We start from the raw sequence: 18,997 nt of genomic DNA, 5'->3' as shown, positions 1-18,997 counted from the left end.
ACCTTTCATCGGGAGGTTTGTTTTAACTAGTGAGAACTCTGTGTACAGTTGGTCATTGAACAACATGGGTTTGAGCTGTGTGGGTCCATTTACACCTGGATTTTTTTCTTAGTAAATACTACAGTACTCCACCATTCGAGGTTTTGAATCCACGGATGTGGAACTGTGGATACATAGGAACTGTGGGTGTGGGGTGCTGATTGTAAGTTATATATGGATTTTTCCACTGCACGGAGGGTTGGTGCCCCAACCCCTGTGTTGTTCAAGGGTCAACTGTATAATTTTACTTAACCCAGTATATCCAAAATATCACTTTAATGCTTAGTCAATATAAAACATTATTTGAGATATTTTACCCCCCTCCTCCTTTATTTGGTATTAAAGTCTTTGAAACATGGTGTATATTTTTTACTTACAAGCACATCTCACTTTGGACTAGCCACATTTCAAGTGCTCAGTAGGCACAGGTATGGGGGAATTTTGCCCAATAACTCAAAAGGGAAATCTTAATAATTTAAGAGCCCTTGGTAATAGCACCTGTTGAATTTTCTAAGTGGAAATGTAATGGGGTGGGGTAGTGATTTAGGTTTTTTGATTATAGAGGTTTCTTTGGAGACTTTTGGTGAGTGATTATGAGCATGTGAATAGGTGAGACTATGAGAGGAATATTACATGCCCAAGCAAGCTCTTGTTGAGTCTATTTAAAAATACTTACAACTTTAAAAAAATTTAATACATGGATATAGTTTAATAAAAAAGAGACAAGTCTTCAGCTGTAAACTTAAGTCTCCTTACCGTGTGTGGCTCTCTTAACCCCGCTCTCCAGATGCAGCCATAGTTTCCTGTTCGCTTTGTGTCCTTCCAGATATTGGTTATGAGGGTATAGAGAATTACCTGTAACTTTAAAGCTTTATTCGTACATATGTACTTGGCTGCATCTCACTTTCCCCGTTTAATACTGTATCGGGGCATAGAGATCCACCTCACAGCGTTTTGTTAGTCAGCAGTGCTGTCTTTGACTAGCTTGTGGAAGGGATAGCAGTAGGAGATTTTAAGGTAGGACCAGTCTTTTTTAGCATGGATGATTCTGTAGGATGGTGACAAACTAATAATGTTTTCTTTAAAATCTTAAATTTTAATGCATGTGTGAAAATTTCATGCAGTTCATAGCTGAAGAAAGTAAACATAATACCTAGTGTATTCAGAGTTTACCTGTTTTCCTCAGATGCTGTCCATCTAAATGGTCATCAGTCTGAGTGATCCACAGTTTTCTGTGAAAGCTTTGTATACTTCTTTGTATTTTTTTAAAAAGGCACAAGTCAACATTTGTTTTTCATTTATTCTCACTCCCAGTTGCTTTATTTGACACTCTTTGTCTTTTTTCCCCTTCCGTCCTCTGTCCCCCTTTAAAATTCTATTCCCAGGCTTTAAATTCCAAAGAACCTCATATGTGTTTAGTAAGAGATATTTCAAACTGCTGGGCCCCCAAAGTAGAAACAGCTATAACAAAGGTGAGTGCATTACATATGGGAAGTTAAGAAAAAAGAGATTAGAGTGAATTGACTTGTGTAATATTATGTTTAGACTTTTAATATCTTCTTTATGATCTTGTTTTAACAAATTTTGTCAGATTAAGTTTTAGATATCAAGACTGTAAAACTGTATTGATTTCTGTGCTCTGGATTTGTTGAGTGAATGAGTTGAATACCTTGGATTTATTTAATTCCTCCTCCACCCCTGCATGATCACTGTCAAATTTAGCTGAAATTATTTTATCATTTTCTGTACTAAAGGGAGCATAACTTTGTTGAGAGAATGGTGTATTTCAGAGTGGAATAAAACTTAAATCCATGATGGGGCTGGTGTTACATACAACATATAAGACCATTATTGTGATGCTTTATTTTGAATATAAGGTGAATATAATGTGGCATCTACATATAAACATCATATGTTTGGCGGTCTAATGAGAAAATAAAAGCCAAGACATGCTATGATGACATCCATATGGTTTCGCTTCTGGCTGAGTTTCAGAGATGACACCTTTCTCTTGGCTGTCTGAGCATTTCTGGCAAAGATTAGTTACTGGAGGTAGTCGTAAAATGTAAGCTTCACTCTTTAACATTAAGTCATTGTGTCATTGTGTCATCTTTAGATTTTGTTTTTCTTGGTTTTTACTTTTCTGTGGTATTGAAAGCTTTAAAACCATGAACATTTAGATGATAATTAAATGTCAAACATTCATTTAAAACTTATCTTTAATTCATATCATATTAAATTAGTTAAATTAAGTTTTTCAGTAGAAAAACCTTTTAAAAGCTTAGTTTTCTCAGTGGGGATGAATCTTGCAAGGACTAAGACATAATTTTCTTTGTCACACCCCTGCTATTCCTGTTTAACAGGTGAGAACACCATTGATAAATTCTGAAGCAAAAGTTCTGGTGCCTGGGATACCTGGACATCACGCAGCTATCAAGCCTGCTCCTCCACAGACTGGGCAAGTAGAGAGCAAGAGGAAATTAGGGGAAAATGAGGTAATACAATCATCCTGACCATTTTTGAGTTTGAAATTTAAGATTACTTGGGAAATTCTAACAAATATATTGGATAGAGCCAAGGTTGAAACTTCAGAAACTTACTGAGATTGTTGCTGGAATCTGAAATTCCAGATTGTAAAACTTAGTAAGACTTGGTCGTCCACCATTAATGGAGAAGACAGAACTCCCATTAGCTAACAGAGGGTGCCGTTTCTTAATCGTTGGCTGGATAGCATAGTTGTAGATTAAGCCAGGACTTGGCTGTGATGATTCTCATTGGGTTTCGCATGTTGCTGAGTTCCGATGATGCCTCTTCTCTTGGCTGTCTGAGCAGTCCTGGCTGGTTTAGTGCTAGTCTGTCTTTTAAAAGTGATTGTCATTATAACTTCTTAAAGTGCTTATAAATTTTCTTTTTTTTTCCCTCAACTCTTAAAACCCCCTTGTGGTTACTTGTCTATGAAAAGTCCTTTTTTTCATCTTCCATTCACATGTCATTCTTGTCTAAATAACTCTAGAATTTTAACTGTTTTATCAGTAGAGAAAGAATGTTATGTTTTTTTACTTGATTTTAAATATCTTATGTTATTGGCTTGGGGATAACATTGCTGTTCATAAAAATTATTTGACAGTAACATGATACCTGTATTTAAAAGTAAAGTACCAACTTTCCTTAGATTGGCCTAGATCCAGCCTTTTAATTTCCTCCTACCTTTTTAATGTGTTTTATGAAACATAAGTTAGCCCAAATAGGAGGCTTTACCAAAGCATATCTGTTTGCTTTGGAAGTAGTAGAACATTTATATTTTGATTTATCAAGGGGCTTGCAGAACGTGGCTGTTAAGATTTGCTTTCATAAGCGATCAGTTATATGCAATTGAGTTTTTATATAGCAAATAAAGAAAAAACTAGGAAGACATCTTATAAGTTTGGGAGGGAACATAACTGTCTTTATGCTCTTTTGATAATATTTGTTCTCAAAAGAAGTTGATGGCAACGATAATTACAGAAGGGGAAGCTTTTGTGACAGTAGGTCATTTCTTGTGCTTTAGTAATCAGGTGCCAGATCCTTGGCCTTTTTTGAATCTTCATATAGAGGGGTTTTTATGAATTGCATTTTCAAATCGTGGTTTTCAGTTGGTTTTTTCACTAGAATCTGGAAACTTGGATTGCAGACACTGCACTTGTCTCTAACAAGTGGCTTTAAGGTGATGAGATTCTACTGGAATGAGAAAGAGCATGTTTGTGTATTTCAGAGATGAGGGTAAATCAAGTAGTGCTTTTTGTCTCCTGAGGCAGAAGCACAAAGTGTTTGACCAAACTGCTTTTAGGCCTTGTCTGGTGTAACATTAACAGATCATTTCTGTTGTGTAGGTTAGCATTGAAGAACGCCTGGGAGCACTGGATATAGATACAAAAAAAGAAAAGGACGAACTTCCACAGACGAATAGCTTTCCAGTTCTCCTCACACAGGGCTTAGAAAGTAATGATTTTGAAATACTAAATGTAAGTATTATAGCAATTTTTAAATGAATAAAGATGGTTAATTTTTCTTAGAAAGAGGTTGACACAGCACATTTACAGAGTGAATAGTCATAATTATGTAGCTGTCTTGAATTTAATATTTTGTGAGTTTAGTCAAACATATATCACTTGGTGGCACTATACAGACAGTCACCAACCTACAAAGGGATTGTATTGAATTATTTGAACCTGGAATGCATTTTCTCATAGAAATATTGTTGTGAATTGTTACTAGGTTCTTAGGCTTTAGTTCACAAAAGCCTTTTATAAACATTGTGTAGCTGAATTATAATACTCAGCATTCTAGATCACAATTTATATTTTTTTCTGTAGGAAAATGCGTTCCTGAGTTTTTACTCTGGATTCCAGAAACTTATTTCCCCCCCTGGCCGTGAGAGGGGGCGGTAAGGTGGAACCTTGGCAATGGATAGGAGGTTTGGGGGAAAATTCAAGAGGGTTGGGGGTTATGTTGTGAACTGTTCAGAGGTAAAAGCACTAGAAACTTTGTATAAAGGAAAGCACGTATGATTTCTGTGTAAGTTGGTGACTGCTTGTATGACATTAATTTGGTCTTCTTAAAGAATTTGAAAGTGATCTTTAGAGAAAATTTAAGTATAAAATAATTGAATTAAGCAATACCTGATAAGATTAAAGCAGTTTACATTTGTTAAGTGCATTTATTCTAGTGACTCTTGGTGATATTATGGTGCCACTTAGCATAGATGTGTCTTTAATATGCGACCTATGAATAGTCTCTCTCTGATTTATATTTTGATCTCAGTGGGAATATCTTACATATTTATGTGTAAGGTGATTTGCAAAATAGGAGGAGGTAAACCAGGTATATTAAAAAAACTAAAATTTTAAAATAGTTTGTTGGGTGTACATATTTTAGGAGGTTGATTTTAGTTTAACATGGCACAGAAACCTAGGTGAGGATTTGGTGAGGAATAAAATAAGTTATACAAGACAATTGGCAGTGTTGTTAATAACTTACCTGCTGTCATTGCCTACTTAACTGTGCTTTGAAACCTTCCTCAGTACTAGTGCAAGTGAATCAGTTATCTTTTTTTTTTTTTTTAAGAAACATTTCAAAATACCTTGGGCCACCATGAACCCATCACCCAGTTTCAAAAATTATCGACACTAGCCAGTCTGTTACTGTTTTATCTGTTTGCCCTCATCCCTCCCCGGGTTATAGTGAAGCAAATTTGAGACATACTGTTTATTTCATCCATAAATATATCCCTGTTCAACTTTGACAATAACAATTCCTTTAAAAAATATAACCATAATCTGTTACCACACCTAAAAAAGTGAATAGTAATTCCTTAAAATCATCAACTGTTCAGTTAGTATTTACCTTTCACTGATTGTCTCATAAACTTTTTTTTTTCATTTTTGCTTTTAAAAAAACAAGGTATCAACAAAGTCCACACTGTACTTGGTAGATATGCCTTTTTTGTCTTTTGCAGTTTAGTTTTTGGAGAAGCTAGGCTATTTGCCCTAAAGAGATTTCACATTCCAGATTTTGCCTCTTGCAAAAATTCATTTTATTGGGTCTCTTTACCTAACAAATGGTATCATTTAACATGTCCCTTGTCCATCGTATTTCTTGTACGTTGGTAGTTGAATCTAGAAGCTTGAAGAAATTCAGATTAGAATCTTTTGGCACTTCCGCTACAAAAATGTGTACTTTCATTAGGTGTTATAGAGTTGTTGGGAAGGTAAATGAAATGATGTTTGTGAAAACACTTCTTAAATTCTAAAGGATTGTACATGTAAGACTTTTTCATTATTAAGGATTTTGAGGTGATACATTTTATTGTTTAAGTAGAAGTAAATAACCTTTAAAAAAGAAAGTTAAAGTGTGGGAATATTCCCATACTGTATTACCGGAGAGATTATGCATTTACGCATTCTAAAAAGAAAGAGGCAAGTAAAACAAAACAAGTATTTTTTCCCTTAGAGTGTTCCCCATTTCCCAAAGGTACCTTATGAGGATATGTGAAATATAGTAGGAGGGCATTACAAAAAGAAATGAAAGAAGTGAGCAATGTGGCCCCTAAGAGTACAACATGGGACAAGAAGTGAGTTTTCTACCACAGAAAACTTGGCTTTAAAATTTATGGCTTTAGGTAGGTGGAAATTTGACCTAAAAAAATAGTCTATAGCTTATGCAAAAAAGAGATGCTTAGTCATTTATGTAATTCATGGCACCCATAGGTGATAGATATTTTTAAATATTTTTAAAAATTGATTTAAATTAAATATTTGTTAAAAGTTTTATTTACAGTAGTACCAAAAAATACCTAGGATAAATCGACAAAAGATGCCTCCGCCTGTACATTGAAAAATTACAAAAATTGAGAGAAATTAATCAAGACCTAAGAAATGGAGAAATAAACCATGTTCATGGATTGGAAGATTCAATATTGTTAAGATGAGGAATTCCCCCCAGGTTAATCTATATATTCAATACATTCCTAATTAAATTCCAGCAGCTACCTTTTAGAAATTTAAAGGACATGAGTAACCAAAGTAATTATAAAATAGAGAGGAAAATTGGAGAACTTATCCTACCTGATTTCAAGATAAAGCTGTAGTTATCAAGATAGTTTGATATTTGGTGAAAACATAAATGTAGATTAAGGAACCAAAATAGAGAGTCCAGAAATAGATCACACACGGGTTGTTTTCAGTTAAGTTACTACTAAGTTGAGTTAATTGAGTAAAATCTTTCCATTTTCAGCAAGTGCAATTTAACCAATTGAATATCCGTATGGAAAGAAATGGATCTCAACTCTTTCCTGAAACCTTACACAAAGTCAACACAAAATAGATCACAGGCGTAAATGTAAAACCAAGCCTACAAAACTTCTAGAATAAGAAAATAGGAGAAAATCTATGCACACTTGAGTGGAGGAAGACTTCTAGATTCATCACAAAAAGCCTGAAACACTTAAGGAAAAATTAGTCATTTGGATTTAATAAAAATGAGAAACCTTTCTTTTGAAGTGACTCTGTTAAGAGAATGAAAAGGCAGACCACAGGCTAGGAAAAAATATTCACAACACATATATCAGACAGAGGATTTATATCCAGAATATAAAAAGAACTCAGATGAAAAACAGTTGTAAAGGTGTGAACAGATATTTCACAAAACAATTCCAGTGGTCAATAAGTCATGTAAAGGTATGATACATCATGAATCATCACAAATGCAAGTTAAGACCACAATGAGTTAACACTACATACCCATTATCGATTGATTAAAACTTAAAAGACAGTGCCGTCTGTTGGGGAGGATGTGGAGCAACTGGAACTCTCATATTTTGCCAATGGGAATTAAAATCGTACATCTACTTTGGAAAATAATTTGACAGTGTCTTAAAAGTTGAGGAAACACCTATCATAAGACCCTGCCATTCTACTCTTAGATGTTTACCAAGAGAATCAAAAACAAGTGTTCATACAAAGACTTGTACATAAGTGGTCATAGCAACCTTATTTGTGATGGCCCCAAACTGGAAAGAACCCTCAACATGTGAAGGGATAAACACGTTGCTATCTAGCAATGTAAGGAATGTATATCACTGCATATGAATCTCAAACTTGTGCTGTGAGAAGGAAGCTAGACAAAAAAAGAATATACGGTACGATTTCACTTACATAAAAATGCTAGAAGATATAATAGTTCAGTGGTTGCCTAAGGCGGAGTATGTGGAAGGAAAGGATAGAATGTAAAAGGTCCAAGGAGGCTTGAGGGTGACAGAATGTTTATGGTAGTGTTTGTTTTGTGGGTAAATGTTTGTATCAAACTGATCAAATGTGCACTTTAAATGTGCACTCTTTATTATGCTTCAGTTATAATGCAGTAAAGTTGTAAAAGAAGAATGTCACCTTCAGTATCATCTTGCTGCTTGTAGCTGTAGTTCATAGGGTTGTTTCTCAAATACATTCTCTGCAGAAATTAATAATGCTAACTCCTCTATTATCCTTTTGCTTGGTTTAGGATAATTTATTCTTATTTGCTTATTTTTCATTTGAAAATTGTTATAGCCTCTGTCTTTAGTGGGCGTAAGAATTATCTGAGCACTTATTAAAAATTTTTCTGCCCTGCAACTTGGGATAACTTCTAAAGAGCTAGGCCATACATACCCTTATTTGCCTGTGACATTTCTGGTTTGCGTCTCTTGGTGTAACTAGTAATAGTGGCTCCTTTCATTCTCAGAATTGTCCACTTTGGACAACAAATTATATGATCACTTTACATTCAGAGCACTAGAAGATTTCACAAACCATGTCTTTTTCAGACCTGCAGTCTTACATTATGTTTCTTAACCAAGCTTTCAGTATAAATAATGTGCAGCAGCAAGTTCAAAATAGTACTCCTTGACCTAGAGTGTTCCTACTCTACTTGGCCATTTAAGACAGTGAAGCCTGGTGGCTTGGTGAGCGTCCTGTGAAAATGGAGGACCTTAACAAAAGCATTTGTTGTATCAAAAAGTATTTGTAGGTTATTTCAGACAGCAGTGTTCCCCATTGCACATCATTGGAACTTTGTGATAACTGATTTATAGTAAAGAGATGAATTGAGGGATGTTTAGTATCATCAGACACCTTCTGAATTATTGTTAAAGTTCTCATCAACATATTTTGCTTTGAATCTTGTATTCTGATTATTTGAAAATGAATATATTAGGCTAATTGGGACTCCTAAATTAGGACAGTCTATCCCTCAGTCCCCCAGTGATCATGTATAAAAAAATTTATTTCTTTTGCATAATAAATTATGTAACTATGTCAGTGATAGTTTTTAAATAGTACTTCATGGTTTTAGAAGGACTTGGTATGAAGATATTTTTACAAGCAAGTAAAATACATAAAGAATTCTGAAAGGGTATGTTAGGACCATTACAAGTAGGTTACAAGTGAACTTTCTGTTTGGCCCTTCAGTACCTCTACTGTTTGTAACCTGAATGTGACCTTTAGAGCAACAATAGCCACTGGAACATAACATGCATTAACTATTATGGAAGTTCCTCTAGTAGTAAACCCTTTTGAAAGATAAATATTTAAAAGTATTAAAGAGAAAGGGAATCTGGATTTTGAAACCTGAAAAGACTCTCCTTTCCCAACCTTTTCCTATAGATGAAGCATGTGGGTGGAGTTGAAAGGCCTGCCAGGATTTGGAATATTTTGCTCTGTCTCCCTTTGTATACCCTGGGCTAGAGACTAGGTTTCACCCTTACAGTGTTTTGACTCATGCATTCATTATACGATCTTTTGATTGGCTTAGAATTTTATTCTTAAAAAATGACACTTAATTTTAAAAGGTTTATTGCCTTCTTTTTGAAGAATGTACTTACCTGGTAGCCATAAGACATAATGTAACATTCTTCATTTAGTCCCTCAGAACTTTATTTGCTAAAATTTAGTTGGTACTTTATTGCTTGGTTTTTAAGGTAATTTTTAATGACAATTTTCCCTATAGTGTTCTTAGTTCCTGAGTATGCTTATTTTCATTTCTTTTATTTTCTCACAGAAAGTACTTCAGACTAAGAATTTAAACCTAATAAAGAGAACTGTATTAAGGATGCCCCTGCATGCTGTTATTCCATTATTGCAAGAGGTAACTGAGTATGCTTTTTTTTAAGGTCCTAATGCTATGAATCAAAGAGACAATCCAGTGTTAAGAGAAAGGGATTTGCAGTATGTAAGCAAGCAGGGTAGTTAGAGTGGATGATAGGTGATTGCTAGATCTACTCAAACAAAATTTGCCTAACCTAGATTTTTTTTTCCTATGTATTTTAAAAATTGAGATATAATTTACATACCATGAAATTTACCCTTTGTGTACCCTTTAAAACTGTACACTTTAAAAATGTACAGTTCAGTGCTTTATAGTATATTACAGATTGTGCAACTGCCACACCAAGAAGAAATCGAGTACCCATTACCCGTTAGTCACTCCCCATTTTTCCTTACCCCCAGTTTCTTGCAATCACTAGTCTATTTTCTGTCTTTGTGTCTATTCTGGACATTCATTCATACAAATCCTAGCCTAGATTTTTACCAGGCAATTACTTTTATTGTGGGAATGTACTCCCAGATTATGTTAAATTGGCCGAACGTTTAGGAATTAGGAAATCTAGTAATAATGATTTCCTAATTCAGTCATTTTTTTCCTTTGTTGTTATGGATGTATGTATTGTGGGAATTGATGGAGATTGGCTGCCTCTGAAGTGCTGTGCTAATAATGTTTTTCTCCCCCTCAGCTTACAAAGAGATTACAAGGTCATCCTAATAGGTAAGATGTTTAGATGACTTAAATTACTTTGATTTTATAAATATTTTAAATGTGGTTATGTAAAAACAGCAGTGTCTGACAGCATGATGTTATATAGTAGGTAGCCCAAATTCTAACTAATAAAACTCTTTTTAAAGGTGTAGATACTGCTCTCCACACTTGTTTTTAATTGAATGGTTATTATTTCTAAGTGTTTTTTGCTTTCTTTTAGAGAACTCTATAGACTTCTGAGCTTTATTATCAGGTCATTTAATGGGTTAGTCTTATTAATGATTTAGTCCTAATCATGATGTGTAAAATGGCTATTTGTAGATCTTGATTCAACCTCCAGTAGTTGCTAAGACACTAAGGAAATATTTTATATGACTAAATTTTGTGGGTCTTTTTTGTTAACTTTATGATTAAATATTTAAATAGGGTATATATCTCAAAGATCTAAGCTTGTACTGCAGTATTATCAATGTCTATAATATAGTTTTGTTTTGTTTTGTTTTGTTTTGTTTTGTTTTGTTTTGTTTTTTTCTAAGTTTTTTCCCCCCTGATATGCTCCATTAGCCTTTGGAGCTCACAATGGAAAGCTTAAAGAATTCACTAATTATGCCTGGCATACACATTTTTGGTCTATACTTCTTTTTTAATGTTGGTGTGGAAACCTTTTGCTATTTGGACCTGACAGTGAGTAGTTGGTGGGCTCAAATATCATGAGCATAAAAAATGCAAAGCTCAGTTTACTGCCTTGATTATAGCCAGTTACGAAGTAAAGCATGGGTTTTGTATCTGGAGTTGAATTATTTTAGAGGAAGGAATTTTTGTCCTATTTTCTAGTCCATCCTACCCCCCCCCCCCCCAAGAGATTTGTATATTACACAGACCTCAGCTAGACCCAGTGAAAGAATGAGAGGACTGACATGGTCACAGTTGTTTATTTATTAGAGTCATTTTCTGGTCTTTTCTTTGCCTATGTGGATTTTTCTAACTTCAACTCCATTCAAATTTTTAATTTTAACTCCATTTAATTTTGAATTTGAATATTAGTTTACTTGTATTTTTTTCTTTTTTTTTTTTTCAGTGCTGTTTTAATGGTTCAGTGGCTAAAATGTGTGTTAACGGTCCACGCATCCTACTTATCCACAGTGAGTCTTTTCAGCTGTAGTTGCTGAATAGTTTGGCTTTGATAAGGATTATAAACTGATGGCTTAACAAAAGAATTTTCTCTCCACCTGTCCTTCAACCATCAGCTGCTGCTGTTGAAGATTTTGTTTTTCCCAGGTGTAATTTCATGTTGTCATCATTGCCGCCTTTTATAAACTGGTCTGTTTTGGGCCCATATTTTAAAAGTAATATGTATTTGATAGAGAAACTTGAAAAATACAGAAAGGAGAAAAGTTGCATATTAGCCTTTAGATGCTTTTCTATATACATAACCTGTTTAGCAAACTTTTCTTTACATTGTGTGTGTATCTGTCATCTTCTAAAAACTTAGTAGCTTTTAAAAGTTTGTATCTGTGCTAACATGTCTGTCTTACCTTGTCTCAGGAGGATAAACAGTAGCGTGTGATAAAAATGAAATAATAAGTATTTAATACTTGACATTTTGCTGGGACTACTGTCAGCTCTTGATTATCTATGCAGATGGAACATAAAATCTTAAAGAATACCAGAAAAAAAGTTTTATATGTCACAATATGGGTTGGAGAATTACCACATCATTAATTCCGCTGTAGTTTAAGCTAGAAATAAAATTCACAATTTATTTTTTTTCTTTTATTTGATTATCTAGCACCTTACAGTAGATTTTCTTCAAAGATTTTAGTGGATAGTTGAAAATTTTTTTATTTACTTTTAAAATTACTAGCTCTGCTTTTCTTAACACAGTTTCACCCAGTTCTTGCCTGGGCACTATCCCTTGATCTGTGTCAGGCTCTTGTTTCTTCAGTAGTTTGAAATAGGGAAAACTATTAACGGGTGATTTAATAGTTCGGCAGTTCATTCTTTGCATGTCTGTGGAGATCTCTGTCAGAAGGTTAGACTGGCGGAAGAGACAAGAAGCACTAAGAATGGATATTGGGTTTCTCAGCTTACAGAAATCTTGGGAGATGAATTGGGGGTTTGGGCTGAGAGGCATGGTGATGGGCACAGACACACCACCACCAGCGTCAGATCCTGGAACTCTGACTGGTAACAGGACGACACTCACTTTGTGGCCCCATTGACTAGGACTTGTAGTGAAATCCCTTCTAGAATCAACCCCTGAGGTACAACTGTTGGAGCAGTAGCTGTGTGACATTCTAGGTCAGGGCAGAACAGACCGTGGAGGTACAGCAGAGGGTGGACAGTTTTTGCTCCTCAGAAAACAAGTGCTTTTCCTCCCCCTTTCCTTCGTTTCTTCCTTCCTTATCAGAAATCTTTAAGTACCTTCTCTAAGTCAAGGACTGTGCTAGGCATGGGGGCTATAATCATGTACAGGAGACTCTCATTTGTACTGTTCCTGCTTTAATTTCTGAAGTATGGCTCAGGGTTTCTTAACAGGAAGTATGTTTGAAGTATGATGAGGTCAGCTTTGATTGCTGTCATTCTGTCTCTGGAAGCTGTGAAAAGCTTCCTCTGGCTTGCTGGGACCTAATGGTAGAGGTAGATAATGCAGTATCATCAGAGTACGTTTCCGAGTGAAGCCCCCTTTAGTCCAGAGGTATGTGATTGTGGTACCTTCTATTTAGTGTCTCCTTTATATTGACTGTCTCTGAAGTAATATGATCAACACAAAGACATCCTACCCTATGGTTTGTCCGTCCTGACTTGCATTTCCTCCTTCTGACCATGTATCATTTTTTTTTTAATGTATAATTTTTTTGCTGTTAGGACATTGAAGACCTGAAAATTTGAGCTGTTGCTGGGCTATGTGACAGGCAGCCACTGGCGGAAGTGGCTGGAAGTGGAGGCAGATGCTTGTGGTGCAGGGCTGGATACTCAGGCAGTCTCATCATGATTTGTATATTTGTTATCTGTAATTTGTACTAGTATCAGAGTAATTTTCTTTTATGGTTGTTCCCTAGTTGCCTGACCTGGTACCCCAGCTGGGGACACTATACCAGTTAATGGAAAGCAGAGTAAAAACTTTTCAGAAACTCTCCCACCTTCATGGAAAGCTCATCCTTCTAATTACGCAGGTGAGTAAATCATAATGTTTTGTGCTAAATTTTGAATGTGATCGGAATGGAGAGAGGAATGGCATTGTTTACCTGAATGTTGAAAGCTCCCTGTTTCAGTAAAAAATTGGCAAATCAGGATCCAGTCTGTAACTGGGAAATGTTATTTATTTGACAGTAAGTAGACTTGGTTGTACCTGTTTCAGCTTTTCTCACATGTTCTCACCATCATATTTCCATTGTTAATAGTTAGGATGGTTGTGGAACTATGAGCAAGTCACAGGGTATTTCTGCAGTTTTTTGTCACAGAAAGAATTTTGATTACCTAAAAAGTTTTTTTTCAACTTTTACAGAATAATTCTTTCTTTCTTCTGTTTGACAAATTTGCCTTTTGCCCTGTATTTGATCTACATTGTATTGAAGTCATCCATTATAGTGGATGAGGGCGAGTTTACTGTTGCGGAAGGACTAGGGGAGGGTATAGCTCAAGCGGTAGAGCACATGCTTAGCATACATGTGCTCTAAGAGTAAACAAATATATCTAATTACCTCCCCCTGCCAATAAAAAAAAGATATTCCAAGCAAATTATTAAAAAAAAATAAATAAATACACTCTACTTCATGAGAGCACCTGGTTGTCTTTCAGGTTACAGCGTCAGAAAAAGCAAAGGGAACGACTTGTCCTGCACAGAAGGCAAAGTTGGTGTATGAAGAAGGTAAGGCTTGGGGGATAGGCTAAACATTTAGTTTTTGACATTGACTCAGTTCTGTGACTGTAAAAACATGACTCAGTTCTGTGACTTTTTGAAAACATCGCTGTAAGGTCTTGCTTTGACATACCTTCTCTGATGAAATGGGCAAGCCTGTAGCAAAACTGGCAAAGATATGATCAAATAAAAGAGAAGGCACATGTATAATACAGTAACAAAAAAGGACATAAGCTATGGAAGAGATTTAAATAGAACATTATGAACAAACTTTGTCAATACATTAAATTCTTAGATGATGTAGGTAATTTCTTGGGACACATCAGTGACCAAAGTTAACTTAAAAAGAAATAGAAACCCCGAACAAGCTAATCGCTCTAAATTGATTTAATCAAAAACTTTCTCCACAGGGTGCCAGACAGAGGTTTTGTAAGTGACTTTTATCAATCTTTTGAGGAACATGTAATTTTTGTCATATACAAATAATTTAGGCATTTTGTGAGTCAAGACCAGACAAGGATAGTCAAGAACATTTTAGGCCATCCTCAAATATCCTAGGTAACAGATTGATTATGGAAAGTGCTTAAGTAAAATAATATGTCATTACCAAGTAGAATTTATTTAAAGATTGTGATATGATTTGGCATCAAGAACTCTTAATGTAGTTATCACATTAATAGATCGCTATGAACACTATGTATTATTTTAATAGATAAAGAAAAATAAAAAAATACAGTCTTCATGTATCTCATTATTTGATAATCTGAGCAGTCCAGGAATTTAAGGGAATTTCCTTAAACCTGTATCAAACATGAAGTTTAGAAGCATTCCTATAAAATCAGGAATAAGACATCTATTGCTTTGGGATATTCTGCCTTGTACTGTATGAAAGAAATGAATTCTAGAACATTAGGCACTGCTTATAATTATTCCTCTCCACATAGAAAATACAGCATAATCTACAGTCACACCATTGTTGATATGTGGATAAGCAAGTTTACTGGATACCAAGATCTAGCAAAAGGGATTCAGTAGCATTATTGTGTCCCATTAATGTATTATATGTTCACAATGTCCCAGTCAGAAAATGTATTAGGAGTAAAGATCTCATTCATGCAGCAACCAAAACTATGAAGTACCTAGAAATACCTCTAAAAAATGAAACAAAACTTTTATAAAGAAAACATAAAACATAACTGAAGAACAAAAAAGCATACCTGAATTAATTAATTATACTTTCTGTGAAGTTTTTTTCCTGGTTTTATTGAGTTATAATTGACATATAACATTGTATTCGTTTTAGGGGTACAATATAATGATTCTGTGTGTGTATATTGTGAAATGATTGTCACATTGTTTAGTTAACATTCATCACCACATAGTTATAAATTTCTTTTCTTGTGATGAAAACTTAAAAGAATTACTCTCTCAGCAACTCTCAAGTATACAATACAGTATTGCTGACTATGGTCACCATGGTGTATATTACATCCCCAGGACTTCTCTTAAAATTAAAAGTTTGTTTCTTTTGACCTTCATCCATTTCCTCCACTCCTGTCTGCCTCTTCCAGCTACTATCAGTCTGTTCTCTGTATCTGTGAGTCAGGTTTTTATAGATTCTACATATAAGTGAAATAGTGTAGTATTTATCTTTTTCTATCTGACTTGTTTCACATAGCACAGGGCCCTCAAGTTCCATCCATGTTGCAAATGGCAAGATTTCCTGTTATTTCATGGCAGCATAATAATGCATTTTATTTGTGTGTGCATGACATTTTCTTTATTCACTGATCTGTTAATGGGCACTTGGGTTATTTCCGTATCTTGGCTGTGGTAGATAATGCTGCACTGAACACGGTGTTTCCGGTGCATCTGAGATCCTGATTTCATTTCCTTTGATACATGCTCAGAAGTGGAATTGGTGAATCATATGGTAGTTCCATTTTTCATCTCTTGAGGAGCCTCCATACTGTTTTCCATAGTGGCTGAACCAGTTTACATTCCTGTCAGCAGTGCACAGGGATTCTTTTTCTCCACATCCTGGGCTTAGTTTTTTTCAGATGGGATTTTGTTAGGGTTTTGGTACTTTGTCTTGTTCAATAAGATATTGATGGGATAATATAATAATGTGTTTTAATGCAGATAAAATACTAACTTAATGTTCCTTCTTAGATGGATGATAGCTGAATGTATTTCTAAAAGTAAATTCAGGAGTCTGATTCTGTTTAGCTTTCAGAGCTATGCTCTTGCTTTGATCACAAAATTAAAGCTGGAATCCCCCCCCCTTTTACAGAATCTTCTGAAGAGGAGTCTGATGATGAAATAGCAGATAAGGATTCTGATGTGAGTAATTTGTTTCCTGGTACATGAATCTACCTTAGTATCCTTGTACTTTGTAAGACCTGGGCCTTCATGAGTGCTTTCCTTGCTTAATATTTCTACCAGGATAATTGGGATGAAGATGAGGAAGAGAAAGAAAGTGAAAAAGGTGAGGATGTTGATGAAGAGAATGAAGAGGAAGATGAGGATACTGAAGAAAAAGATGAAGAAAATGGTGAGGATGGAGATGTGGCAAGTGAAAAGGAATTAAATGGAGACTCTGATTTAGATCCCGAAAATGAAAGTGAAGAAGAATGAAGACAGAAGAAAAAGCCAATTGAACTATTTAAACTGGCTCACCTTACCCACTGCTGCCGAGTTCTCCTGGATAGGGTTGTCTCTGTGACAGGTGCCAAGGACCGCTGCGCATTTCCAAATTCCTAATGGTGGCTCCCATGCCACCTCGCTGTCCTGAGCACCCCAGACCTAACTGTGTAAATAAGAGAGTTTCATTCAAATGTTAATAAACTTTACACAGTAAATAGACACATTTTCTGCAATGTACTGACATGAGTGTCCAATATATGGTATATTTTTATAATATCCTAGTATGATTGGTTATGGCCAAGAATTGATGTAAGTGAAGGTAAAAACATTTCCCTTGTTAGGGGTTCAAGAACTGGACTTTGTGAAGGAGTCAGCTCTTATCTCAGGTTGGTATCTTTCATCACATCCTGATGTGAAGCAGCATGAGTGAAAAAATTTTTAATTTGGTACATTTTCATAAAATATGAAGGGATGACTAAAAACTGGAGTAAAAATGATTGTGATGAAAAAATAAAATCACTGGTATCCCTGGCTTCTCTGACTGTGGTAATCTGATTTGAGTCAGATTGAATATTTGGAGTGCTTCCCCAAAACAACCACTTATTTTTTAAGCTGTCATGTGAAATATTTTTTTAAAACACAAACAATGATGGTAATTAAAAAAACTAAAGAATTAGCCATATTAAGGATTTTTCTTGACTGCAAGTTGCCTGTAAAGAATCATCAGTGTATAGACTTAGAAGTGCTCATTACCTGCAACTTTTTAAAAGATTCAGTTATAGCTGCTTTTGAAGAGGTTTTCATTTTTATTTAAATTACTAATGGATCAAAGAACAATTGTTTATTTTTTTTCTCTTTGGTTTTAGATATTAATGATAACCCTATTGGAATTTTTTTCCAAAGAAAATATTTTTATAATTCAGTAATTTAATGTGTTCTTTCCTTTTCATTACCTACTCTTGGCAGTGTTTAGGGTATGTTTACCTTTAAAATAAATCCAACTCAAGATTTTTTATGTGTGTATAAGTAAGTATTTTGGTGTGCTACAAAAGCCTTTTCCAATTATCAGTGGTTTTTTTTTTTTTTAAGAATAAGTCAGTATTTGTTTAGTGCTCTCTAGGGAACATGCAGATAGAAGCTCAGCTCTAAGAAAGGGCTGGGGAGACAGGTTTATTTTTCCCACCTGTGAATATGTAAAACAAAAAACATTATCTCTGAGGGATTTTTAACATCAGTAGCAGACAGATTTCCACACTCATCTAAGAGCTGGAGCCATATAAGCATCTTGGGAAAGTTAGGCCAGCTACTGGTGTAATGTACAGTTATATTTGTCTATAAATGGGGCTGTTTATGGCAATTTAATACCATTCTCTTTGTAAAGTGAATAAATACTCGTCTTTACCCCGTGCTTGTCTTGTGGTATATGTAGAGGAACACAGCCACACATTTGGGCTTGTGGTGTGAAGGTTTTAAAAAAGTAATCTTACTTGACTAGCATTAATTGGTAAATGCTTTCAGGGCTTGTTGGATAATCTAGAATTTATAACAGTGAAGGAACCGAGAACTTTGTTAGAGCCTAGTGGTGGTTTCTTGATGCAGTCCCACCTGGCTGGGCCATGCTGCCACAGCCCAGGGCTGCAGGGACAGTCATCAAGGTGCATGGGCTCATGCCTCAGACCCCGGTCTGGGGTCTGAGATTTCCCCTGCACCCGACTCTACCTCTTTAGTGTAGTAATTGCTTACTAGTTATTTTTTAGACAAATCCAGAGTTAAATTAAAATTAGGCTTGTTAAAAAGAATATTTTCTAGTTTCAGGATATTCCACTCCTAATCCAGACAACAAAGTTTTGGGTGTATGTTGTTGTCTTTTTTGAGATTAATTTTTCTTCCCAGCTATTTTACTTTGAAAAATTAACCCTCTTTCCATGATCAAATCAAGGATCACATATTATATTTGGTTGTCATTGCTTTATTAATCCAGAATATTTCCTTCCCCCGTGTGTGTTCCATGATTTTGATATTTAAATAGGTCCACATAGTATGAATTAACCTGTATTGCAGACTGTTCTACAGTACAGGTTTGTTTCCTTATGATTAGATCTCTGATTTAAATGTTTTTGACAAGAG

At 35.1% G+C, this 18,997-nt stretch overlaps 1 protein-coding gene and 2 non-coding genes across 3 annotated transcripts in view; all 3 read left to right on the top strand.

Moving 5' to 3' along the window:
* WDR43 (WD repeat domain 43) overlaps positions 1-18,271 on the top strand; it is a 42,148-nt gene extending 23,877 nt beyond the window's left edge. Inside the window, exons 9-18 of the mRNA XM_010991276.3 lie at positions 1,425-1,511; positions 2,403-2,534; positions 3,909-4,040; positions 9,607-9,693; positions 10,340-10,371; positions 11,441-11,504; positions 13,425-13,538; positions 14,164-14,233; positions 16,518-16,567; positions 16,670-18,271. Coding sequence (XP_010989578.1) covers positions 1,425-1,511; positions 2,403-2,534; positions 3,909-4,040; positions 9,607-9,693; positions 10,340-10,371; positions 11,441-11,504; positions 13,425-13,538; positions 14,164-14,233; positions 16,518-16,567; positions 16,670-16,861 — 960 coding nt within the window. The 3' untranslated portion in view covers positions 16,862-18,271. The remainder of the gene's footprint in view (positions 1-1,424; positions 1,512-2,402; positions 2,535-3,908; positions 4,041-9,606; positions 9,694-10,339; positions 10,372-11,440; positions 11,505-13,424; positions 13,539-14,163; positions 14,234-16,517; positions 16,568-16,669) is intronic.
* LOC116157592 (small nucleolar RNA SNORD53/SNORD92) lies at positions 1,989-2,066 on the top strand. Its single transcript, XR_004141718.1, has one exon. It is a non-coding gene; the product is annotated as a small nucleolar RNA SNORD53/SNORD92 (small nucleolar RNA).
* LOC116157594 (small nucleolar RNA SNORD53/SNORD92) lies at positions 2,796-2,871 on the top strand. The gene has a single exon (XR_004141720.1). It is a non-coding gene; the product is annotated as a small nucleolar RNA SNORD53/SNORD92 (small nucleolar RNA).
* Positions 18,272-18,997: the final 726 nt, after the last annotated feature.

This window comes from Camelus dromedarius, chromosome 15 (assembly GCF_036321535.1).
Source record: "Camelus dromedarius isolate mCamDro1 chromosome 15, mCamDro1.pat, whole genome shotgun sequence".
In the NCBI taxonomy this organism is placed as follows: domain Eukaryota; kingdom Metazoa; phylum Chordata; class Mammalia; order Artiodactyla; family Camelidae; genus Camelus; species Camelus dromedarius.
This window is presented reverse-complemented; position numbering and strand designations above follow the sequence as displayed.